This window comes from Corylus avellana, chromosome 10 (assembly GCF_965113065.1).
Source record: "Corylus avellana chromosome 10, dhCorAvel1.hap1.2, whole genome shotgun sequence".
Classification (NCBI taxonomy): Eukaryota; Viridiplantae; Streptophyta; class Magnoliopsida; order Fagales; family Betulaceae; genus Corylus; species Corylus avellana.
In genome coordinates this window covers 1442143-1467642 of record NC_142499.1, presented here as the reverse complement: position 1 = coordinate 1467642, position 25500 = coordinate 1442143, and the positions used below count along the sequence as shown (strand labels likewise).

The following is a 25500-nucleotide window of genomic DNA, read 5'->3' as shown; positions in this document are numbered from 1 at the left end:
TGATATCATTAACAAAGAAGAGAGAGAATATAAAATGATACGTAATATGACTCAAATAAAAAAATTATTACTTTTTACAATTTTTTTTTTTTGTGTTGATGTAAATGGATTTTAAATAATTGATGTAAAAAAAATCATTTAAATCACACCAGGTCGACGAAAAAATGAATGTAAAATTATGAAACTTATTTCATTTTTAAGTATTAAATCAAAACACTTGAAAAATGTCATCTAACATGTTACAGTTGAAAAATTCTTTTTAACTGCTTGAATAACATACACATTTTTAATAAATGATATTTTTTAAAATACTTTTAATATTTAAAAAATACTTAAATTCCTTAATTTAAAAATCTAAAACCATAATTCCAAATTTTCACCGTAGCCACGGATGAGCATCGATTGCAAAAAGTGCCTTTTTCCCTCCGTTTCACCTCGCACGTCCACAACCTTTCGTTTCTGATCTTCAACGACGTCAGAGCCGACGTGGCGTGCCACGAGGAGAGCCAAACCCACCAGGGAGCGATGGACGATGGAGAATTCGTCTTGGTAGGTCCCACCCACCTTCCTCCCCCATGCAACTCTCCACTGCACACGTAGCACTTGCTACTCTGAATTTTCTGTTCACGCTTCTCTCGCCGCCTTACACTCAAATAAACAAACACTCACATACTCACCCGGGGTCCCTCTCACACTCAGTGGAGAGTCTAGATCTGTGTCTCGGTTTTCGAAAAGCTCTAGAAAATGATCTACACGATCTCAGGTATACGATTCCCTGCGGCTCCGTCAACGTGCAAGTGGTCGCTACCGGGCGCCGATGGCAGCCGGAGCACAAATCGTTCTCTCTTGCTGAAGAAGGAGTCGTTTTCTAGTAATACAACCATCTCTATGATTATATGAACCTTCTCGATTTTCTTTGGTTTCAATTTCTTTTTCTTTTTCTATTTTGTTTTTCTCGGAGCTTGAGCGTCTGTTTCATTTGCTCAACGAGTATATATTGAGGATGGTGTGCTACCAATGGTAACTTTAGCCATGTACACATTCCCACGCATGGACATAGATGTATGTATTGGATTCAATGTAGATTGAGGGTTTTCTTGTATATGAGAGCCCTGTTTTGTTTCGGCCTTCGCAATTTCTATCAGTGCTCGGATCATGTGATTCGGAAAAGAGAAGGAATAGAAGTAAAGTGGACTTTCTGATTGGTCTAGAAGAAAGTTAATTTTTATGGATACTCAGAAGAAGTTATAATCAAATCTTCACAACTAACTTGCGGTAATAGTTTGGTCCGTGGAGGCATTGCCTCTGAAACGACTCGTTTTGTCTTTAACAAGTATCTTAAATTTATGTTTATGCTCAGCTGATGACTGAATATTTGCAATCAGTTCCTGTTATCATTTATATAAAACGAATTTGGTGACTGTTTACAGGGATGATCTTTGCTGGAATGTCTTCTTCCGATTCTGACTCCTCATCACTAGCTATTGCTGCATCGAATAAAATCCTTGTTCCTGGCGGTCAAGGAGATGGCTCTTTGTCCTTGACAGATCAGTTGGAAAATCCCGAAACAGTTTTGGAAGATTCTCAGGTATGTGTGTGAGCGCCCCACTGTAGCTGAAATTCATATATGTAGTTCCGTAGATCTTCGTTGAAGCAGACTTTCTTGTGTTGGTGGTTTTAATGTCTTACATATGCTGTAGAAATAAATGACCGATTGGTCTCAGAAATTTATTGAATAGTAATGCACGCTAGATTGGGTTTCAGTAGAACTCAGTCCAGAATTATTAGATGATTATGACCAAGGACATTTTAAAACAAAATAATCAGCAATATGTGGAGTTGTCCGTCTTGAATATAATGGAGGACAAATTCTGCCACCCAGGCGTCTATGGCTTAATTACTCTGTTGCTCAAGACTTGTTGTCTTCTGCCATCTCTTTGTTTGGAGCTCAATTGGTGATGCCTTAAAGTTATTGATGTTTTTTTCTTTGTTCAAAGGGCTTTTGGGAAGGCATGGTAATGGACCAATATGGAATGTTACTCCTCTATGTATAATGTCAACTATATGGTGGGAGAGGAAAAACAGGACCTTTAATAGTGTTGAGGTTTCTACAATCCGGCATAAGTCTTTAATTTTTGAGATCAGTGTCTGGGTGGATGCCTGCTTTTTGATGCATCTAGCTTTATTCTTTCTATATTTTATAGACTTGCTGAGTTTCGCATGTATTCTTTTGGTGAATCGTTTGTATAAATCCTGTATAATTGAGGCCTCTCATTTTTCTAATAAAAATAAAATAGTTATCCAAAAAAAGCATGGGTGTTGATAACAGTTTGATTGAAGAAATAGGATCCTCCGAGCAAGAGTTTTGTCCTAGTTAACAATGACATGTTTTTGGAAATTTTCTTGTTTGAGCAACCATTAGTTTCTTGGAAATGAATGCATGATGCTGCGTGGCCTGTCAGAACAAAATCTTCAAACTAAAAAAACTCTTCTATAAAACTAGAAAAATTCTAAGAAATATAGAAAAATTGACGAAAGACTCTTGCTGGAGTATTCTTATTGAGAAAACTAATAAAAATGAACAATTGGTCGGCCAAGCTGGTCATATTGTGCTTAAATAGAAGGGATGTAGCCCTGAAAGCAAAATTACAAAACTAGTCTGTATTAAAAACAAATGCATCTTGCTCGAGTGATCATCGTGCTAGATCAATATCTTGTGATTAGTCACATTCTCGCTCGAGCCAGGTCGATCGAACATAAAGCGAACTTTTTGTTTGTCTCCTGTAGCTTCTTGCTTGAGCAACCAACGATCGGAGAGCGCTTGAGGATTCTGCAACAAACTTTTTGTTTGCCTCTTGAAACTTTTTTTCCTTTGATCAAACTACTCCATGAAGCCATGTGCAAGTTGGGCTGTGCATCCTTTGCAATCTGAAATTGATTGCTGCAAAAAGTGAATGAAAAATTTAAGGCAGTTGGGTAAGGAATATGGTAATAATCAGTCAAATGAGTGCAGCCAAATGCAATGAAAGATGGTTTTGCAGAAAATGTGGCCCTTGCATGTAATTGTTTTCTTGGTTCATCCCCCTGCCCCCCAAAGAAAAAGGAAAAGAAATAGTCACTGAAAATAAGGCAATCCATAAACTGAATGCAGATGGGCAAGGCATCATTAGTGGCGTTATTAGAATGAGAAAGACAATGAAGATGAGGTTAGGACAACTGAAGGGAGTATCATCCTAGCTTATTCTAAACAAGAATGTCCAAGTTGAACCCTATGCTATGGTGTACTTTATTTTTGTGTCTATATATTATTTAGTATGGTGAAGTTTTGGAGATCATAGAGTAGTTGGGCTCTAGTTATTCCTATTTTGATTTGGAGTTTGTGATGGTAATTCAGTCATGGTGTAACTAAATAGGTAGATGTTTTCTATTTCAACATATTTATGATATATAACATTTACATGGATTAATCAAATTTTTTCCAGTTCTGTATTAATTCATTTTCATTTTCTAGCCTGGTATCTTTTATGGTCATTGTCTTCCTAATGCTCAAAACAAAGTCAGTTTTTGTTTACAATCTTAACCTACTTTAGTTAATTGTCTTCTGTCATGATGATCTTTTTTAGGTATTGCATGATGTAGATGATCCAACCATTGAAGATGACAAGAAGCTCAAGGATGAAGAGAAGCTTGTTGAACCAACCAGTGGATACAATGAAGTCAATGATGAGCAAGAATCTGCTTCTTCATCACTTGTAGGTGATGATGGTAGAGCTCAGAGTGAGGATGCATCTGCTCCTATTGATGGGACAAAAAGTATCGAAAAGGATGTAGCTAGACCAAGGACCATTCCCCCACCTGGCACTGGGCAAAGGATATATGAAATAGATCCACTTCTGAATAGTCATCGTGAACATCTTAAATACCGGTGAGATGCATTTTGATCTTTTGCTTATGCAAGTAATACACTGAGAAAGAAATGTCAGAGCTACTAAGTGGCTGGGAGCTTAAAAAAATAGAGGGTGCAAAATTAGTTGCTTCAGGTTCTTCATGTTGCAACTCAAGCGAACATATTGTTGATGCCTATGGTTGTGTTTTTTCCCTGTTACATGTTTTGCTGGGTCTTCTTGCCATTGTGTTCCCTAAAAGGTGTTAAGTATTCACATGGAGTTAGTATAGTCCTTCATCCTCATTGAGTACTTTTAATTCTCATATAGACCTGATTTAAGTCAAACTGAGTCGGAGTATCTATGTCACTCATATTATGAAGTAGCAAACTTAGTTTATGTGAAGTGTCCTTATATTTCTGGTCTTGTTCATCTACTGTTCAACATGTAAACAGCGATTCTCTAAAGCAATACCAAGAGAAGTTGTTTTTAACTAGATAATCTGATTTTATTTAGGTTTTCTGAGCCTCACCTTAACTTCATATTTTAATCTGTTAATTCACCAGAATGTAGGCTAGGTTTCAAGGCATCCAGGTAGTTCCACCTCTTCTGGGTCACCTAATTGTATCGCTAGCCTTTCCCTTCTTGTGTTGTTCCTGTTTCTCTTGCACTGGCTTTAATAGTTTAAGTGGCAAGGTAGATCAAACACAGATGTGCAACCAAGGACCATCTGAATTGCTGCTGGAAGCTCAAGAAAAATGTTAACTTTACTAATCACCGTCCATGAGAAATTACCCAAAGCTGTAAATGATGATTCCATTCTTAATTTTAAAAGTGTCATTGATAGGTCTTTTGATTTATTTACATCAATACTAGAGGGTTATTGCTACCTAATTCTTTTTGCTGCCTTTAGTTAATTAAACAGTTTTTTTATTATGTTTCTTTTGTTTTTACCCCATATTCTTTGACATGCTTGATTATGTCCAAGGTAGTTGTAAAAACTTTAACCTATTGTATTCTATTTATATTTATCGATTACAGTTATGGACAATACAAAAGACTGCGTGAGGAAATTGACAAATATGAAGGTGGTTTGGAGGTGTTTTCTCGTGGTTATGAAAAATTTGGTTTCACTCGCAGGTATTACTAGATTCCCTTTTTGGGAGGTTGATTGTTTCTATCTTCTGTGTCCTGAACAAAGAAGTTTTCGTATTGTGCACATTACTTATTACAAACCTCTATTTCTACTTTTGTGAAATTAGGTTCTTTAGTTGATTGTTCATAATCAATCACTAGCTGGCTTGGAGATGGTTGATTATGATCACCAATATTGTGGTTGCTTAGACTCACTTAAGCATGATTAGTGTTTTTAAATGCATCTTTAGTTCCAAGTATTAGGAATGTGGCAGAAGTTTGGCTCTATCTCCACTGTAAAAACACTGGGACCTGAGATTGCTCCAGGATCCTTTTGTGATTGAATCACATAGGAGAGGGACAGAACTCCTAATTCATAATCATTTTGGGTTTAGATAGACTAGTATGCCTCTTCTAGGTTCAACAAAAGATTGGTAAGCAGAACGATGTATTCTGCATGCAAGCAGGCCTTTGGCAGAAAACATAGCCAAACATTTTTTTTTTTTCTACTGATACCCTCCTTTCTTCATGCTACCGTAGCACTCTCGAATATTGATAGGACCGCTATAATATTCCTATAATATTTCATTAATATTCTCCCATAATTATAATAATTGCATATTATTGCAAGATCCCTTTCTTAGCCTTGTTCGTTTTGCTTTTTCTAATTAGGTGTTTCTTCCTTTTGCATACGGCCTGTGTAGTTAGGGGTGCCTTACGCTTTCAATGAGATTGGTTTAATACTTATCCAAAATTAAGATGAATTATTCTGTAATAATTTCATGATCACAATCTTCTCATTAGTAGGTGATTCTATAATAATTATTTTCCTAGAATAAGCTGCAATATTCTATTCTTCTCTATAAAAGGATATAGATGCTATATGACAATTCAATAAATCAAAACATCAGTTGCTTTATGCAACAATTGGAGGTTGATCCCCTCGAAGTGGTCGATTTATCCTTTTATTTTCTTTATTATTAAGCGATAGAAACTCCCGGGTTCCTATCATATATGGTTTAGATGCTCCTAAATACTTCAATTCCATACATCTTCCTTCTGGATCATTTATTTGTTTATGTGCTTGTAGTCAGAACCTGCTACAGTTTTTCTCTTTCAGTGAAGTTTTATTTCAGTTGCTGATTATAACCTCAACTGCTTTTCCAGTGCCACAGGTATAACTTATCGAGAGTGGGCACCTGCAGCTAAGGTTTGTTTTTCCTCAGTTCTGTTTTAGGGAAAATTTATTAGCATTATTACTATGGCTGAAATTATTTTGATTACCATATTATTATCTTTTTGGTTTTTAGAATTATTTCAGGCTTAAGTTGGAGTCATGTTCTGCTCAGTCTAAGTGCCTATATTACTTAAAGGATTGGTGCAGGCATTCCTACATTGACACACGCACAGTAGTAAATATATCTTGTCATTGATACAAGAGATAACTATTCTAGATAGCAAGTGGCTTGGGTTGCAGGGTTAAACTTTGCTTATGACTTATTAAAAAACCAACAAAACAAACTTGCTCATGACTAAAGTCAAAGACATAGATGAATTTATTCTTGTTCTTTTTGCCCCTACTAGTTAGGTAGCTTCTATTGTATACTTCATGTGTACTTGGGGTGCCTTACGCTTTTTAACGATATCTTGATTACTTATATTAAAAAAAAAAAAAAAAAAAAAAACATAGATAAACTGATAGCGAATGTTATAGTATGTAGTTTGGAGTAGTGTATCAATCCTTTAATTAGAAACATTATGATTGAGGTCAAAACTTCTAAATGTATATACAACTTGTGATTTAGCTTGATGTAGGTGAGTGGTGTAGTTATATGAAAATTTATTTTTAATAAATAAAAAATTGTTAAAGGTTCTCAAGTGGAGCAACCCAAGTATTTAGGAATTGTACAAAAGGGTACCCCAGAATACAAGAAAAAGAGGAGTAAAATGAGAAATGAAAGTCCTAAAATTAAAAGAATCAAGAAGTCTAAGAAGGAACCTAAAGAGGCAAAGGAAAAATGCATCAAAACCCAATGAAATCGGCCTTAGGGACCCACTTTGATCTCTCCAATTTTGAGAATTTGGATGAACATGTTAAAAGATGTCAGTAAAGTTATGGATTATTAATACCTGTTCACACTAAATTTGGTGAGGCTTGTGTCTGCATTAACATAATGTGGAGGGACTTATGCTATGAGATGGTAATAAATAATTTGGATGCTCTGGATATGTTCTGTTAGCACCGATTGGTTGGGAGCTGCTCTCATTCGATGAAAGTCGTTTATTTCTACTAATAGAACTATAGTTGAATGCAGAGACAGCTTCAACTTTAAGTTGTGGTCCGTGACAATCATATTGTTTTCTCCTCTTACTTACAAATCATGTGATGCATTTTGCAGTCAGCAGCCTTGATAGGGGATTTTAACAATTGGAATCCTAATGCTGATATTATGACCCGGGTATGATGTCTTTCTTTTGCCCTTATTTAAGGATAAATTCTTAATAGCAGCTATTGCTTTATTGAATTTAAATTTTGAATTGTCCTGGCAAACATGTTTGGATCTGATTAAGGATCTATAGCTCTCATCTCCTTTCCCCTATTTTTTCTCTTTTAATTTTGTTTAACTAACGATCTGGTTGTATATCTCCCAAGTGAAACTTGAGAGTAAATGCACCAATGTTGCCCCCACAATTCACAAGCTCATTGTTAAATGTTTTTATGTTTTATGACGGGCAACCCGCAAGGCCTTATTAAATGATACCTGGGATGGATTTTAAGACATAGGAAATGCAGTTTTATTTCAGTGAGTTAAAATAGTTCGAGCCCAATGTACACTTAAGGCAAGAATCCCAAAATAACTTTTATTTAATGCAGTATTTACGAAGATGCAAGGAGATGCAGTCTGCAGACTCAAATCACCGCTCAGATCTTGGTGATAACACCTAGAATTTGCACACAATGTTTGAAAACAGATCCACAAGGCATGACTTGTATGAGAAGTCAGTAGAGGCAGTTCCTGTGGTTTATTGTGAATATCCCATATTAGCCAATGGAAAATGATTCAACCAGATGAAATAAAATGATGCAAAATTGAACTTCGTAAACTTGATTTGAATCTCAGATTCACCTGCGATATTACTTGGAAACTATTGCATCAGGTTTAATTTGAAAACTTCAAAACTTCTAGAAATCATTCAATTGCTTCTTAACTGTTTCTGCGTCTTTTTATACTATTATCATTTGTGTTAAAAGTTTGAAGAAGCTTGAAATGCCCTCGAAAGAACCTCAAAAAATTATGTTGAGGTTGGAACAACCAATATTTACATTTTCTAGGGAGTTGGATGACATCTGTACTGAGACTGGTATCTTTCTTCTAAGTCAGGGTAAATGAAGAAAAACAAAAAGAAAGAAGATTAATATAATAAGATAAACAGCTGACTCTCTATTACTTGTCAGAAAAAGGGGGGGGGGGGGGGGGGGGGAAACAGCGCACTATTTTTTCTATTGTGTGTTGTATTAATAAAAGACAAAATCGCCTCTTATTGTGTTGGCATACATGTCCGCAGTATAGATGCACTATGAGCTTGCGTGGCGGTGGCAAGCTCTAGAATAGAAGGAAAGCCAGAAACCATGGTTTAAAATCAAATTGACTCCGATGCTTGCTGGACATGAGTGGCTCTCTACTGTACTCTTGTTTTTCACCATTTGTGTTTATGTACTCTGGGAAACTTATTAATTGTATGTGAACAGAATGAGTTTGGTGTCTGGGAGATCTTTTTGCCAAATAATGCAGATGGTTCTCCGCCAATCCCACATGGTTCTCGAGTGAAGGTAACATTTTTCTGTAATGAGTCTGCTCTGTAGTATTTTGGTGATTTGATTTTAGTTCCTGTACTTATTGCTTCTTGAATGTTTTTTCACTAGAAAATGAAAGTTTCCACTTCTCTGAATTGAGAATAAGCATTTGCTGCAATTTGTTATGAACTGTGTAATGGATTTTTCTTAGCATACATGTAGGTGTGTGTGGTTCTGTTTCACTTGTTTGTTATGTAAAATCTTTCTGGATGACACGAGACTGTACTCTCCAACGCAATATACTTTGAATATCACATGAAACCTGACAAATTATCCCCTATTAAATAAACAGATTTTGCAAATGTTACATTTTCACTAAACATGCATTAGGTATCATTTAAAATAAAATCTACAATTACAAAACGTGGTATGCATGATGATGTACTCCAAACCATACGGACACAATCAAAACCAGGGAAGAAGAAAACAATCAAGTCAAAGAGCTTGATTCTATACTCAAGTGCCTCCTTTAATATATCTTCATTACTTTATAACTTTTTAGATAAATGGCTATAGGCTATAGTTGCTTAAGCTATTTTTCTATTCTGCCACCCTTTAGATAGACTCCACTGTTCTTTCCACAAATTCCATGACTCCTAATGACTGAGGCATTTCATACGGCAGTTTCCAGCTTCCCAAAACTTAGCTAGCACCAGGAAAAAGGCAAAATAAGAGATATATAGTTTTGTTTGTTAGAGAATGACTGAATAATTTACTTTCTAAATACAAGTGCTGTCAAATAACTCTTATCTTAATCATGAACTGTAGATCCGCATGGATACTCCATCTGGCCTTAAAGATTCCATTCCTGCTTGGATCAAGTTCTCCGTACAGGCACCAGGTGAAATCCCATACAATGGCATATACTATGACCCACCAGAAGAGGTATGTTCTGCAATGTTTTCCCCCTCTTTGTTTGGTTTGGATAGTAGCAAAATGCAAGATTTCTGGTTGCGAAGTGCTAATAATATTTTGGGCATTTTGAATGAGTAAAACATTTTACTTTAACTTTTGAACAAAAAGAGTAAAAGAAACGCAGCAGTAATATCTGAATTTGGCAATAATGTGCAATAATTTGGGAATTACTTACTAAGATTGCAGAAGATTGAAACACAATATGATTTTCAATAACTATAATATTGGCTTATGAGTATTTTTGCAAAGCATTCTAAACAGAAGCATGTCAGTAATTCAAACTCATCAACTAAGTTGTCTTGTAGGCGTGCTATTATCACTCATGCAATATCACCAAAATTTATATATCGTAACTAAGTTGAATTTGCTTTGTGGACATGATTAAATTTATTATATATTTCATTTATGCTTGAGTTTAATGATGCTCTTGTTTACTTCTTACAGGAAAAGTATGTATTTAAGCATCCTCAGCCAAAGAAACCGAAATCACTTAGGATATACGAGTCACATGTCGGAATGAGTAGTACGGTGTGCATCTTCCCCTTTTATCTAAGATGTAATATATTGTTATTTAATTGTTCAATTGCTATCTCTGTATGATGCTCTTGCATGCAGTAATTCCAGGATTTCAAAATATTATGGAGAGTTGCTTTCTATCTAAAAGAGTGATATACAAGCTAATGAGATAGTATCCCAGAGCAATCTTTATATCTCACGTCCAGAGCTCATACAGATATAATCCAAATTACATGATTAACTAAATACCTTATAGTGCATCTTCCCTATCCTCTGGAGAAGAACTTGTTTACTTCTATTGATAAATACATTTTGTATCCTATCAAAGGAGGGTCCTAGTCCAACATACAAAAGGTATGTACTAGGACCTACATAACAATAAAATGCTGCTCCACGACATTTTAGCTTTCTATGTCAAGAAATGATTATCATCTATGTTTCTGGCAGTAAAGCCCCAACTTCAAATTTTAAAGCTCCCTCCCCACAAATATTCTCTTATTACCTTTATGTTAAAAGGATGGCAGTATAAAATTGGTGCTACTCCTAAAGAGAAAATATGAAGTTGTTATCTGACTGATGGACTAATATCATGCTCCAAATTTGTCGCTTCTCCTTCATAAATCAACAAAATTATCCAATCAAAAATTCAAACGTTCTCTTGCAAGTGTTCTATTGAAATTTAACCAATATATGGGATCCTTTATAATGTTTATCACTTCTTCATAACTGTGCTCAACATCGCCCATGAACTCTAGCTCCAATGGCAGGAGGTCATGGGTGTGAGAGCCACTGTGTGCAGTGTAGTTAAAAAAAAAAAAAAAAAACTGTGCAATGTCCTTTTTGTTATGCCAGTTAGATTTATTGCACATATTACAGCTCAAGCAACAAATTTAAAGAAAATTGTTACATGATGTTCCTCAGACATCCTCCTCTTTCTTTCTTTTGTGTCGTAGTTTTTCTCTTTGATTTGATTTTCTTTTCTGATCCTCCCAATGTTGTCAACTGTGAAATCTAGGAGCCAAAAATCAACACATATGCCGAATTTCGAGATGATGTGCTGCCACGCATCAAAAAACTTGGTTATAATGCTGTTCAGATCATGGCTATTCAAGAGCATTCATATTATGCAAGCTTTGGGTAATATTCTTGTCGCTTCAACCTTATGCACTCCTTGCCTTTCTGTTTGTTTGTTTGTCTACAGCATATGCTTTCACCATAATACTGAGTATGGGTAGACAGCTTCCTCTAGAATTGGGGGTTTTTTAGTGAATTGGTTGCTCTTAAATATTAGCAAAACGTTTGACAAATATACTTGAAAATTTTCTTTCATGTGCTGCAGGTACCATGTCACAAATTTTTTTGCCCCTAGCAGTCGTTGTGGAACTCCTGACGATCTTAAGTCCCTCATTGATAGAGCCCATGAGCTAGGTCTGCTTGTTCTCATGGATATTGTTCATAGGTAATGTTGAATTATACAGTTAACAATTTTGCTAAAAGCATCTCTATTATGCTATTGCATTTTGATGAGTTATGTCTCTTTATGGTGGACGAGCAATCATACTACTGTATGCAAACTGATTTGGAAAAGAACGTCCTGTGTGTATAGAGCTGAAAAGTGGAAAATTCATTTAGTTGATGCCCAATAGTTGGAATTGAAGGACTCGTTCAGCCGACCTTGGGTAGTTTGGATTGAACGGCTTGTTGAGTTGGGTTGTAGATTTGCGTCTTTGAGTGAAGTTGAAAACATGTCAAGAATGATTTGATGGTGAACTTACATACTGATTTGGTCCTTCTACGTTGTTTGTGCTTGATCTTCAATTCATTTTTCCTTATTTTTGTAATTGCATTCCTCTGTTATGCTTCGAGTAATACCAATAAATCGAGCAAACGTTCACTATTTGGTCATTGTGAGTATGCAGATGTCAGGTTTCCTCAATTTTACACTTTCATTTTTGACATCTTTGATAGGATTCCATGGAGAATATATCGAACCAGAATTTTTTTTAGCTTTATACTCTCTGTTGCTTTTCCATCTGGGTTGAACTTCACTCTCTTTTCTTTTAAGTTGCTCAAAGATACTTCCTGATGGCATGCAGTTTCTATTACGTTGTATGCAGTTTCTTTTGTCCATTCCCACAGAATGTCCAATAGCTCAATATGTGTGGGTTCTCTGTATATGTCTGTGTTTGTATCATCAGCAGGCTAGCTTGATGTTGTCATTTTATTACTACTGTCATCCCATAACAAGAGTCTTCTTTTGACAATTTATAAGAGGTACACCTATAAATTACTACTCACATTCGCAAGTTTTTACCATCTATAAGGGGAAGAGAATCAAGTATGTAGGAAAGTTAGAATGGGAGAGTAGATAATAATGATCTCTTTTTTTTAAATTGTGGATACATATTATGAGACAAGAAAAAAGGAAATCTATCAAGAATCTGATTACAGAGAAAGTGAGTATATTTTTACTGATCTATACCAAACTTGTGAAAGGCAGCCAAGCTTCCTGAGGTTGAGCTAGTCTTGGTCAGATGTCATATCATCAAATTCATCCTCATAATGTTTTCCGTAATAGGTCATATGATATCTGCTAGATGCTCACTCATATTTTGCTGCTCCCCCTCCCCCTCCCCAACTTCTCCCTGATGATGCAAGCACTGGAATTTAATGAAAATAGCCTTAAATACACAGTTTATTGTTTTGCGGAAATCATTTTTGGAAGTGTTGGTCAGTTTGATGCTCTGCCATACTATTAACCACAGTGATTTTTATTTTTTCCTTATAGCATGTTTCATGTATTTGATTTTACTTCTCGTCTTCTTATGTCTGACTGCTTGTTGAATGAATCCAGCCATTCATCAAATAATGTGTTAGATGGGCTGAACATGTTTGATGGAACTGATAGTCATTATTTCCACTCTGGGTCACGTGGATATCATTGGATGTGGGACTCTCGCCTATTCAATTATGGAAACTGGGAAGTATGTTCTTCTTCTTTTTTTGGCTAAAAAAAGAATATTATGGTAAATTTTGCCTTTATTTTTCCTTCTTCACCCTATAGCTAACAGGGATTAGTTCTTACTTGTTGATATAGGTACTAAGGTTTCTTCTATCAAATGCAAGATGGTGGCTGGAAGAATACAAGTTTGATGGGTTTAGATTTGATGGTGTGACATCAATGATGTACACTCACCATGGTCTGGAGGTACATACGCTTTGGGAATGTACCTTTGTCAATTTTGGTGTGATATATGATGAGTTGATTACATCCTTTAAGGATAATTTTTAGTTTTTAGAAATCATGTATAACTAGATTGGGACATACCAGCTATGTAATAGAAATAATTTGACGTGGTGGCTATTTGTAGTTTTAAAATGCGAATTGAATGACCTATTAATACTCGTAAAAGTTTGATGTATTTTCAGATGTTGATAGATTTAAAGCACTTAGTCTCTACTTGGAATTTGTACGATCGTATTTGCACTTACAAAATCTTCTTCCTGTTCTTTCTGTAGGTAGCTTTTACTGGAAATTATAAAGAGTATTTTGGATTGACAACTGATGTGGATGCTGTGACTTACCTGATGCTGGTCAATGATGTCATTCATGGACTTTATCCTGAGGCTGTTAGCATTGGTGAAGATGTATGTCATCCAATTGGAATCATATTAAGCACCTTTATTTTCCCTTTTTTTCCATTAATGTGGAATGTTGAAAGCAGATTTAATAGTTTAGTTATATCTTAACTGAAACTATCTCATACAGGGTTACATTAGTAGTAAATTTCAAAATATTATTCCATAAGCTGTGTAGATATTTTAGGAGGACCAAATGTTCAAATGCATAAAGACACAAAGACATGCATAACTGAATGATTTAAAAAGTTACCAGTATTTTAAGTAAATTGACTATTTGTGTGACTGCTTTGTGCTTTAACGCCACTCATCTATTACTTTATTTTTCTCCCATCTCTTGTTTTTCTTCTTGTTAATGCTGAAAAAGAGATTAACTACTTTATCATTTATAAGAGATCTACATTTATGAGAAGGGTAAGTACTACTAATGAGTTAAAGAGTGGAGGAGGATCATTGAACATTTTCTATAAATGTGGTTTAATATGAATAAGGTATGAAATATAACATAATATGAAATCTAACGTTTTATCCTTTGGTATTTCAGAAAATTTAAAATGGTGTAGTAGCCCTTCAGTGGGAGTAAAAGTGTCATTATCAACATTGCTCAAAGTAACTCTTTCCTCGTACCAACCACTATCAACCAGGATATGAGATAGAGATTAGAATGAAAACCATCTAATCTAGAAGGACCTCTTAGATTTTGGAATGCACTTGAGCATTATTTGCCAATAATTGTTCTACTGAAAGAAATTTTCTTACATTTTAGCCAAAAGCAGGTAATTGATAAGAGTTGATTAAACTTAAAATTGCCAGCTTCAAATGATCACTTGCCACAGAGATCAAACATAGGAACAAGGATAAAACAGGTACTGGAGAGCTCAAAGGCCTTCCTAGCGGGTCAAAAATTGTTTCTAGTTTCCACTTCAAAAGACATACTGAAGTGGCTTATTAACTATATGATACTTTACCAAACTATAACAATGAAGGCCTTCATCATGATGAAGCCTATAGCGATTTGAACCATCTTTCACTTCTTCAGACCTTCATTTCCATTTAGCAGAAAGTGCTTGTTTACAACAGTCAACTGTGAATGCTCATCTTAGTGTTGACCTTGGAATTCTCACTTTGTATCACTTTTCTAGGTATAATTGATTGCTCTGAATGTCCATTTCACCATAAATCCTCTTGTATCCGCTTGATGTTTGGTCTAGCTATTTGCTCTCTGTCTATGAAGAAAGATAGTAATTTGGTTTGGTAGAGAGATTTGGATTGGATGATCCTCCCACTAGATTTTAATTGCTCTAATTGCTTGCAATAGGACCCTAAAGGGAGAAGTTCCACTAGCTAAATGCTGCAAAAGAAGATAAAGAATCTAAAGAACCAAAAAAGGAAGGACATTTATAGAAGCTGTAACTTTGAGGCCTCAACTTGATGGGATAAAATGTTAATCACTTTCTTTTCTTCTGCTTATTCTACAAATCTTGTTCTCAACAGGTCAGTGGAATGCCAGCATTCTGCATTCCTGTCCAAGATGGTGGTCTGGGCTTCGATTACCGCCTTCACATGGCGATTGCTGATAAATGGATCGAGATGCTCAAGTATGTTATTATAGTAACCTTAAAAACTTTTACTCTTTCTGTATAGATTTTCTTCTCTCTCTCTCTCTCTCTCTCTCTCTCTCTCTCTCTCGAGTTGTACTTTATATTCAAACTGACAAGTTACCATTTGACTACCTTGAAACTATAATTCTTTTACAAATACTTGTTTTCTCCACTATTGAAGTTTGAGGGGATGAAAAGAATTTTGTCTATATGTAGATATTAAATCATGCCAATATATATATATCAGAATAACAAAACAGGGTAGATACACACTATGGTGGGCGGAACTTGATTATGATATGACATTGACATGCTGATATAAAAAGTCCCAAATAGAAAGACAATAATTGGTGGGCTCATTGTTCATATATAGTCTTACTGATAAATCTATCATATGTTTGAGACACATTATGTTTTTACAAATTTATGTAGTGTTATATAGCCTCAAGGTCGAACATACACACTCATATGCCTCATGTTCCTCCACCTCTTAGATAATAGCTCACTATATCTATATTTCATTTATACTTCTTAAGATTGGCCTTGGCTCTGAATTTTATGTATGCCATCATATAATTTTGTTCTATTTAAAATTATAGTCTTTATTATCAAAATGAAAGATGACACATGCCAATGCTTTTATTAAATGTCTACTGTGTGTTAAGGATATATCATATAACTGTTGGGGAAGTATTTGGGAATATAAATATACTTTCAGAACATAGGTCAAAGCTAGGAAGTGTCAAATACCTACGTAGGAGTGCAGGAGAAGTTTTAGCTCCCTTGTAAAAATGGCATTTCTACATTAGTACGTAATATAGTATAGCGAAGAGGTTTATTGTGTTATGCAGGACTTTGTAATGCAATCTCATCACGGAATTGGTGTTTAGGTAAATTTACTTACCTATGATCGTGAGATATAATCACACTTCCTGGCAAACACATCAGCATGGGGGTGAGCAGTTGATTGAATGTTTATGAAACAACATAATTGTGATGTGGGTTCTGATGTTGTGTAAGATTGTTAACACACATATGTGGGTTTGGATCAGTGGTTGGTGGGGGATGAGGTCGTGGGTTCAAAACCCACCCGGGTGCATGTGTCTTATCAATTAAAAACAAATTGAAGAGCACTTCCCTGCTACTTAGATGTTAAAAGAAAGCTAAGTGACTATAAAATCTTGGATAGAATTTTAAGATAAGGGATGGTTTAGTTTGTAAACCAAATTAATGTTGTACTAATATTGTGACTATGTTGTAGCAATGTTTGTGTGTGCTTACTATCATGTAATTTCAGCTATAGGTTTACCTAACCCATTTTGGTATAATGTAAATTAAGCTATTACAATAATTAGTATCTGACTCCAGGAATAGTGTAACACTTTTAGCTTAGCATTAAGTTTATTCAAGTGAGTTGACATCAAGTTGTACTCTCTGTATCCAATATAAATAGTCTATATTTCTCTTTTTGGATGTCCAAAATAATTGTCCAGGCTCAAAAGTCAAATAGATTTTTTGTTTTGCTCCTGATTACAAGTGACGTAATGTGCTTTTGTGGGACAAGGGAGTATTTGAATTGAAGGAACTGTATTTATTTTTTCACCCTGTTATGTCTATTTTTGTAGGAAGAGGGATGAGGACTGGAGAATGGGTGATATCATTCACACGCTCACCAACAGAAGGTGGTTGGAGAAGTGTGTTGCATATGCCGAAAGTCATGACCAAGCTCTTGTCGGTGACAAGACAATTGCATTCTGGTTGATGGACAAGGTAAGTTATTACATATACTTGCAACCAACAAGGACTAACACTGAAAGAAGGTTATGCAATCATTATTTCCTTCTAAAAGAATAATTCTATTTAGTTGATTCATATACAACTGGATAACGTGACATTAAAAATAAGCTAGTTTCATGTCATTCAGTTGTACAAGAGTCTAGTAAATAGCATTACTCCTAAAAATGTAATGATGACTTTAATGCAATAATTTTAAAGAAAAATATTTTCTGTATATTGTTTTCCGTCTATATACTCTTTCTGCATATGAGGATCAGTATCTTGTATCTAAATGAGAGCATGATCTTGTACCACGTATGTAATCCAAGAATATGGCATTCATAAGATATAATTGCATGGTTATTAACATGAATAGTACAATTAATTATGTAAGCACTTAAAATTGGGGTTAAATTAAGAACAAACTGAGATAGAAGGAAATGAATTTTGATGAGGAGTAATAGTCAATGAATCTGTCGTAGTATATTTTAATCTGAACATCCAGAAAAAAACTATGATTCGTGGTTTTATCTTGACATCATTAATACAAGAAATCTACGTTGAATATTTATTTATTTTGAGAAGAAAGTCTAGGCTTGGTGATTGCACATCCACTCTTGTATGGTTTGGTTATACCTTCTTAATATGCTATGTCTTAGTTTGCTATTTTTTACAACCAACAGACTAGGATTAAATATTACGCCATTGTGCTGTGGTTGAAGAAATATCAAACGCAAGTATTATTTGAGTATATCTGTATTCGTCAAAGCTTTTAATATCATATTCTGATCCCTCTTTCAGGATATGTATGACTTTATGGCTTTAGACAGACCATCAACTCCCCGTGTTGATCGCGGAATAGCATTGCACAAAATGATCAGGCTAATTACCATGGGATTGGGTGGAGAGGGATATTTGAATTTCATGGGAAATGAATTTGGACATCCCGGTAAGTGTAGGTTGTTTTGTTTGTACTCCCTAAATTTTTTATTCCCTTTTTTGTTTACGATTGCTCAATTGAATTTTGGGTAGAGTTTCATTGTTCACCATGGATGTAGATTTGATCTTTTTTTTTTTTTTTTTTTTTTTTCGTTTCCCTCTTCAGAGTGGATTGATTTTCCAAGGGGTGAACAACGTCTTTCTGATGGCAAAGTAATTCCTGGGAACAATAACAGTTTCGATAAATGCAGGCGTAGATTTGATCTTGTAAGTTTCTTCTGGAGCATGCCTATCATGGGATTTTGCTTTCTCTAAGCACCAATTTTTAGGTTAATTGCATCCAAGCCAATTAAAACTCCACAGCAAACTACTTGCACTTGTTTATATTCTTTTTGCAAATAATGTACATCTCATTTGATATTTCTGACATCGTTTTATTCTGTTGGACATTTAAAATTTGAAATGTATAATAATGCTGCGCTTACTGATTATACACATACCCAGGGGGATGCAAAGTATCTAAGGTATCATGGAATGCAAGAATTCGATCGGGCAATGCACCATGTAGAAGAAACTTATGGTGTAAGTTTTATCTTTGCAGATATATAAAGCTGTACTTCAGTTGCAGAAGTGCTGATTAAAAAAAAAATCTTTTTTTTTTTTTATAGATGATTAAAAATTTTTTTTTCTATTCACTGCTGTTTCAAATCTTGGCTAGAAATAATTAGGAAAAAAAAAGAAAAAAAAAAAAATCCTTGGCTAGAAACAAAGTCCCAAAATCTAACTACTACCAAGAGAAAAGCCACTGGACTCTAGCTCAAATAGGACCTCCTTCCTCTACAGGAATAGGGTGAAGGGTGTGGTTGCAATTCAAGGGCCGATGTTTGTGTGTTACTTACTATCAAGAAAGTTATGGTCCTTGTTGATTCTCTGTTCATATGTAAATTAATTTTTTTTCTTGGTTCCACTGCATGATGTGAAGGGAGAGGTGAGGGAAAAAGCTAAAATAGAAGGCTTTTGGAATCCTTTTGGTTCCTGGAGTTGGTGATACACTAGAAAATTTTAAGGCTTCTGGTATTCGTTCTTATTCTTTACCAAGGTTATTTATTCATAGACCTATCATTTTACTTTGCCCTCACCAAATCACATTTTGCATATCCAAAAAGCGTTGTCTTTCACCCGAATCATGTGATTAGGTCTTCTAGGGAAGTTCATGGGCAGGAAATATTGTGTGAGAAGTGGGATGTTAGTAATAGCTTCTTTTTGTAGTTTTTAGTTCATAGACTTTGGACTGCTTGCGTAAAAGAGGTATCATTGTGGTGGGATGGTGTTGCACATGTAAGCAAAGTGGTGAGTCTATCAACCATTTTCTCATTCATTGTGAAGTGGCACGAGCATTATGGAGTGTAGTACTTGCTCTTTTTAATGTCACATGGGTTATGTCTGGAGGGGTGGCAGATTTGTTAGTGTGTTGGCGTGGTCAACGTGGTAATATTTCAGCTAAGGAGGTGTGGAGAATAGCACCATTGTGTCTCATGTGAATTATTTGACGAGAGCGGAACACAAGATGTTTTGAAGATCAAGAAAGGTCAAGGAAAGAGCTCAGAAAGTTGCTTATTCAAACATTGTTCCATTGGACCGATACTTGCAGTGTGTTTAAGATTTCAACCATGTCTCAATTTTTATCTTTATGTTCCTCTTTTTGCCTTTAGTGGGGCCTTTCTTTGTATATTTCCTGTGTACTAGGGTTGCGTCCCTTTGCGTTTTTCAATGAATTACTTATTTATCCAAAAATAAAAAATAAAGATTTGGATGATAGTAACTTTTTCTATGTACTTGCTCACAGTGGATCCTAGATTTTAAGTAGTTTTTCATCATTATTTGAAATTGTTGTACCGGCAGATATATGCTACTTGTGGCATTTGGTGATGCTTATACTTCTAGAGTGGAAAATGATTCTGTGGTTAACTGTTATGCAGTTCATGACTTCTGAGCACCAATATGTATCACGGAAGGATGAAGGAGATAGGGTTATCGTCTTTGAAAGGGGAAACCTTGTTTTTGTCTTTAATTTTCATTGGACCAACAGCTATTCGGACTACCAAGTGGGCTGCTTGAAGCCAGGAAAATATAAGGTATTATTTCGTTTTTTTTTTTTTTTTTGTTGATGGGGGGGGAGGGGGGTGTACTTGGTCGATCTGCAGTTTCATATGTAGTCTCTATCATTGACATGCTAATTATCATTTTTTATGCATTTGGTTAATGATAATTGTTTCTCTGATATAACAATTTGATTTTAAAAGTTGTCTCAAAATATTTTGAGGGACAGATGATAATCCCTACAAGGCTATAACCCAGTAGTGTTGAAGCAAGAAGGATAGCATGCTCTGAGCTGTTCAAGATTTTCATCAAGTCTTACATATATGGACATGATATAAAACTCTGGAGTACTCATTAAGTAATCAGCTAGACTGGATTTTGTCCTTAAGTTGAATTTCGTTAATTCCACACAGATTCTATGCTTCATCTAAGGGTTAGCTTAGAGAATATCTGCCAGATTTTTTTTTTTTTTTTGGATGATCTGCCAGATTTAGGCAACTAGATACTTTTCTGGTGGGTCATTGGCTTTGGTTTTTTTTTAGGCTGCATCTTGAGGCACCCAAGATCTTGGCTACATCTAAATTTTGAAATATTTGGCCACTGAGAATACTTTGAAAAAAGTATCATGCGGATAGTGCCAGGATATGGCTGTCAATCATCTGGGTGCTGTTGCTGACTGATGCATGTATAGCCTTGTAGCCTTACAATTGGACTTTGTAAAGACATGGGAGTGTAGGACAGATCTCCTTTTTGCCCAATAGCCATCTGTTGATCCTGTCCTATGCAAGTTTTTTTCAGTTTCCTCTCGGAATTGCGATATTTTTTTTGTTCTTTCTTTCAAATAAACTATCTTTTGTGCCCCTCCTTGCAGATTGTTTTGGATTCAGATGATCCATTATTCGGTGGCTTCAGTAGGATCGATCACCGTGCTGAGTACTTCAGCTCTGTAAGACACGTCCCTCAGAATGCATAACTCAAAAGTTCTTTATTGTTTTCTTCTTTGCCCTCCAGTAGTGTGAACAGGGGTTCTAAACTTCGACGGGTGCCTGTGCAGGACGGGTGGTTTGATAACCGGCCTCATTCTTTTCTAATATATGCACCTTGCAGAACAGCAGTGGTCTATGCTTTAGCAGAAGATGAGCCTGAGCCTGTCAAGCGCTGATTTAAATTGGATAAAGCTTCTCCTCGATGTGATGATTTTGTCTTTCTGCACTCCTGGATTTGACCAAAATATAATTTCTACTAAATGCAGCTTTTGGCCCTGTAAATTTTCCATTGCCACCCAGCCAGAGATGGGACGATCAAGAACAGGAGTAAAGGCAGAACATACCGACAAAATTGTTTATTCATCCGGAGCACGAAGAAGGCCACCCCTGCATGAGCTTCTCCGGCATCCCGTACATGTTTTCGGTGTTATCTTGCTAGCTAAATTATGATGGCGGGTTGCTGGATGCCGGCAAGACGTTTTTGATGTATAGCGTATATTTTAGCTCTTATGGCGCATCTAATAAAATGCAAGATATTAGGCTGGAACAAGTGCTTGCATACTTTTTCCTCGGTCTGTAACATGGGTCTTTGCTTGTCAGGTAGCCAAATTTGGAAAAGATGGGGATGATATGCAATGAGTATAAGCGACTGCCCGGGCGCCACCTGTTTGGGCCAGTGTCCGGACAGCCCGGCCCCACGTGAGAGCCTGTGCATTGCATATAAGGAGATCTCATGCAATGAGGCTGTTTGGGTATCGGTCCAAATTGGAAGCCCGTGACTCAAACTCATTCCTTCTCTTAAAATTTTGGGTTTGACTATAGCGATGATTCACCAATTTCGTTCTAGTCAAAACATTCAAACAACAAAGTCCATGCAATTTATACATGCGTTAATTATGAGAAGGATGTGAAGACTGCCCAAAAAACAGCAATGAGAAAGGAACATAAATAGCTGAAAAATAAAAATCACATTATTAATTATTCGAAATTCCCGACTAAATTCAAGTGCTGACAAGGCTAGCCTCGGTGGCATGCCCACGGGGCAATTGATGAAGCACGCTGGTTGGTGATGAATTGGAAGTAGAAGATCTCAATGCCTCTGCTAGCGGACCTCCCATTGAAGCCACTTGATTTGTTGCCCACCCAGCAGCCCAGTTCAGTTGTGGTTGCCCTGGTTCTGCATTGCTATCCCTGGAGCCTGGCTCGTCTCCATTGCCGGTGGACAATTTCAAGGACACATCCGACGGTGAATTTTCCAGCATTGAAATGGAGAGGCAGGTGGAAGAGTTCATGGGGCTAGCATTTCTTCCAGTGTTATCGGATTCTTGAAGCGATGATCGGGGCCAATCATCAAAAAAATGCCGCAGAATATGGCCATCAGATTTACCATCCGCTGATGCCTCATTTTGGGCTTCAAAGAGGCCCTTGTTCTCAGTTTTGAACCCTAAGGAACTACACACAAGGGGACAAAAGAACATGAGAGAGCAAAAATATCAAGCAAAGAACAAATTAAAGAAAAAGCCTGACACAAGCAAAAAGCACCCTCTACTGGGTGCAAAAGCAATGGTTGGGGTCGACTTATACAGAATCAGAGAATCTCTTTCCCAGATTTGAGACATATTAGGCTATTAGCCAGGCCTCCATTAGGGTCCTACCATGGAGTTATTATCACATAGCTAAAAGTGCAGGTTATTTAGTAGACGGTTAAAATTGAGATGCAGTTGAAATAAAAATTAGTCATTCGATGAGTACTATAAACATTATAACATCATCTCAAATGTAAGATATTTATGTAATGATGTAATAAATAGTATTATTTTAACATCAGAATACCCCCATCGAAGATCCTACCAAATCCTATTTTATAACATGGAAAGAAAATCTTAAAAGCAAAAGTCCCACCAAGGTACCACAAACTAAATGGAACCATTTGATGCTGTTTAATTTTTTCTCTTTCCCTTTTTTGGGGGGCAAGCATAACAGTTATTGTAACGGCCATATATATAGCAGCACATCTTAAGTTCTTTATAGTGTAAAGCTCCGAATAAATTTGTGGAACAGTATTATGGTAATCAAACCCAGAAGAAAACAAGAAACTTCTTACCTTTGACTAAGGTGAAGGAGATCAACGGAAGGGGATGATCCTGAAAGAGCGAAATTGGTCCCACCAGCCATGGTTGCCAAGGGCGGAGCAGCAGTGGGAATGGAGGCTTTGAGAGTCCCACCACTACCGGCTGCAGTAGTGGAGGTGGTGATGGGTGTGGGGATTTCCACAGGCTTTCTTGAACGGTTTCGGCCACGGTGCACGTGGCGCTCGCAGTACTTCTGGCCGGCCACCACGTCCCTCGAGCACCGCCATTTCTTGCCGTCGGTCCTCCGGCAACGCCCGGGCTCCGGGTCCATGGCAGCACGTCCCCAGTACCCTGATTGCAACACTGATGCAATAGCAGTAAACTACGATTAGATATACGTGGCCTTTAAAGCACCAAACCAAATTAGTAAAACATGGAATCAAAGGCATACAAGTTTCAGGAATAAATCATGAATGAAATCACAGAAAGTAGTTGTAAGATTTATTCTTTCACAGTAATGATCCCAAATAGTTTAGGCAAAGTCATCACCGAGCAAAGAAATAAATTTTTGCAGCAACATGGTGAAGGAGAAGATTTGGTAATCCAGAAAAATGCATTTCAGAGAGACCATGATATCCATAGAAAGGGGAGGGAATTAGGAACTTACAAGCTGGCTGATAATGTGGGAAATGTTGAAGAGGGTGATGGAGGAAATATGGAGGAGTATGAAGAAGGCTTTTCTTGATTGGCTGAAGAAGTTCAGGAGGAACAGCAACACCTGCCAACATGTACCTGAATATCAAAGCCTGAAGCTCAAGCTCCTGCCACTGGGCCAAGCTGAAGAAGCTACCCATCCCTAGCAGACAAATAAAAATAGGCCCAGAAAAAGATAAGAGCCAAAACTCATCAAAACGATAGAAGAAAGAAAGGAAAGAGCTTTCTGAGTTTCTGTCACGCAAGAAAAAGGAAAAGAAATCTTACTACTGGGAAATCTGGTGGCAGCTGATGTTGAATCAGGAAATGCTGACATGGAGCTGATTTTGCTGTTGGGTTCAGGTACAAACAAAGGGAGAGCAGCAGAGGCAGGAGGTTGTGGCTGTTGTTGGGGCTCAAGGAGAAGTTTTGGTATCTTTGCAGAGTGTTGTTGCTCTGACTCATGCTGGTTTCTCCATTGCTTCAGATGGAAGTCCATGGAGAGAGAGTGGGGTTTTGGTTGTTGCTTTTGGTTTGGTTGGTTTATAGTGTAGCTTTGTTTGGCGTGTTTGGGTAAAATGTTTAAGAGAAAGTTTGTAAAAGCTTTTAGAGAGTCTTCTGTGGGTTCTTTTATATCTTTGGCAGATACCTCAAAGAAAGAGAGAGAGAGAGAGAGAGAGGGTTCTGACAGGAAAGCCTGCAAAGTTTGTTTAGGACCAGTGGAGAAGCCAAGGGCACTTGAGCAAAAGACAGTCAGACAAGACAGTTGAGAGAAGAAAGAGAACTTCAAAATACTAATATATAAAAATTTGGAACAAATAGATAGTTAGGGAGAGAGCGAGAGAGGAAGAACCTGCAGTCTTTCTCTCCGTGCTTTGGGAATAGCACAGAAGAACAGAGCAGCATAGGGGTGTGGAGAGGGAAAGATAACCCCCGAATACCCTTTTTTTATCTCAATCTTTTCCATTTAACCCTGGGCAGAGACATGACACACAAACAAACAAAGAAGATAGCTGAGCCGACATTGCAGTTCCACTGCAGCCGAGCCCAGGCTTTATTCATTTTCAACCCCATTTTGTGGGGAAACTAAAACTTTTAAGTTTTTTTTTTGAAAGAAAAAGTTTTTTTAAGTTTTAACACTATAGTATGTAGATGTGACATGTCAATGTTTTTTACTCGATGGACAAATAATAGCTTCCATTCTAAAACTTTATCCTTGTTATTTTCTCTTTTTAAAATACAAATATTAACAAATATTTTAAAACATAAAATACTTAAAATTATTTTCTTCTTCACTTTTTTTTATTTATAAAAAAAAAAAATTGATTTTCATCTTTACCTTACATCAAATCGTTATTTTCAAACAAAAAAGCATTAACAATTATACTT

General features: G+C 36.4%; 2 protein-coding genes across 2 annotated transcripts; one reads left to right on the top strand and one right to left on the bottom strand.

Annotated features, from left to right (window-relative positions):
* Positions 1–613: 613 nt before the first annotated feature.
* Positions 614–21911, top strand: LOC132191958 (1,4-alpha-glucan-branching enzyme 1, chloroplastic/amyloplastic). Its single transcript, XM_059607107.2, has 22 exons — positions 614–871; positions 1431–1588; positions 3624–3925; positions 4926–5024; positions 6186–6228; positions 7418–7477; positions 8770–8850; positions 9643–9759; positions 10234–10317; positions 11321–11442; positions 11645–11764; positions 13160–13289; positions 13403–13513; positions 13825–13953; positions 15439–15542; positions 17171–17315; positions 18123–18270; positions 18427–18527; positions 18765–18842; positions 20240–20395; positions 21232–21306; positions 21415–21911. The coding sequence occupies exons 1-22, from the start codon at positions 745–747 to the stop codon at positions 21520–21522; spliced, it is 2598 nt and encodes an 865-aa protein (XP_059463090.1). The 5' UTR covers positions 614–744; the 3' UTR covers positions 21523–21911.
* A 367-nt stretch (positions 21912–22278) lies between these two features.
* On the bottom strand, positions 22279–24848 carry GRF3 (growth-regulating factor 3). Its single transcript, XM_059607108.2, has 4 exons — positions 24400–24848; positions 24086–24274; positions 23451–23781; positions 22279–22798 (listed from the first exon to the last, which is right to left on the bottom strand). Exons 1-4 carry the CDS (start codon positions 24608–24610, stop codon positions 22348–22350), a joined length of 1182 nt encoding a protein of 393 aa, XP_059463091.2. The 5' UTR covers positions 24611–24848; the 3' UTR covers positions 22279–22347.
* Positions 24849–25500: the final 652 nt, after the last annotated feature.

Coding starts and splice junctions, on each gene's coding strand:
- LOC132191958 (XM_059607107.2), top strand. CDS start 745: ATGATCTACACGATCTCAGGTATACGATTCCCTGCGGCTCCGTCAACG. Junction 8,851..9,642: donor CACATGGTTCTCGAGTGAAG/GTAACATTTTTC, acceptor CATGAACTGTAG/ATCCGCATGGATACTCCATC. Junction 11,765..13,159: donor CTCATGGATATTGTTCATAG/GTAATGTTGAAT, acceptor GAATGAATCCAG/CCATTCATCAAATAATGTGT.
- GRF3 (XM_059607108.2), bottom strand. CDS start 24,610: ATGGACTTCCATCTGAAGCAATGGAGAAACCAGCATGAGTCAGAGCAA. Junction 24,275..24,399: donor TGCCACCAGATTTCCCAGTA/GTAAGATTTCTT, acceptor TTTGTCTGCTAG/GGATGGGTAGCTTCTTCAGC. Junction 22,799..23,450: donor CTCCTTCACCTTAGTCAAAG/GTAAGAAGTTTC, acceptor CCTTGTGTGTAG/TTCCTTAGGGTTCAAAACTG.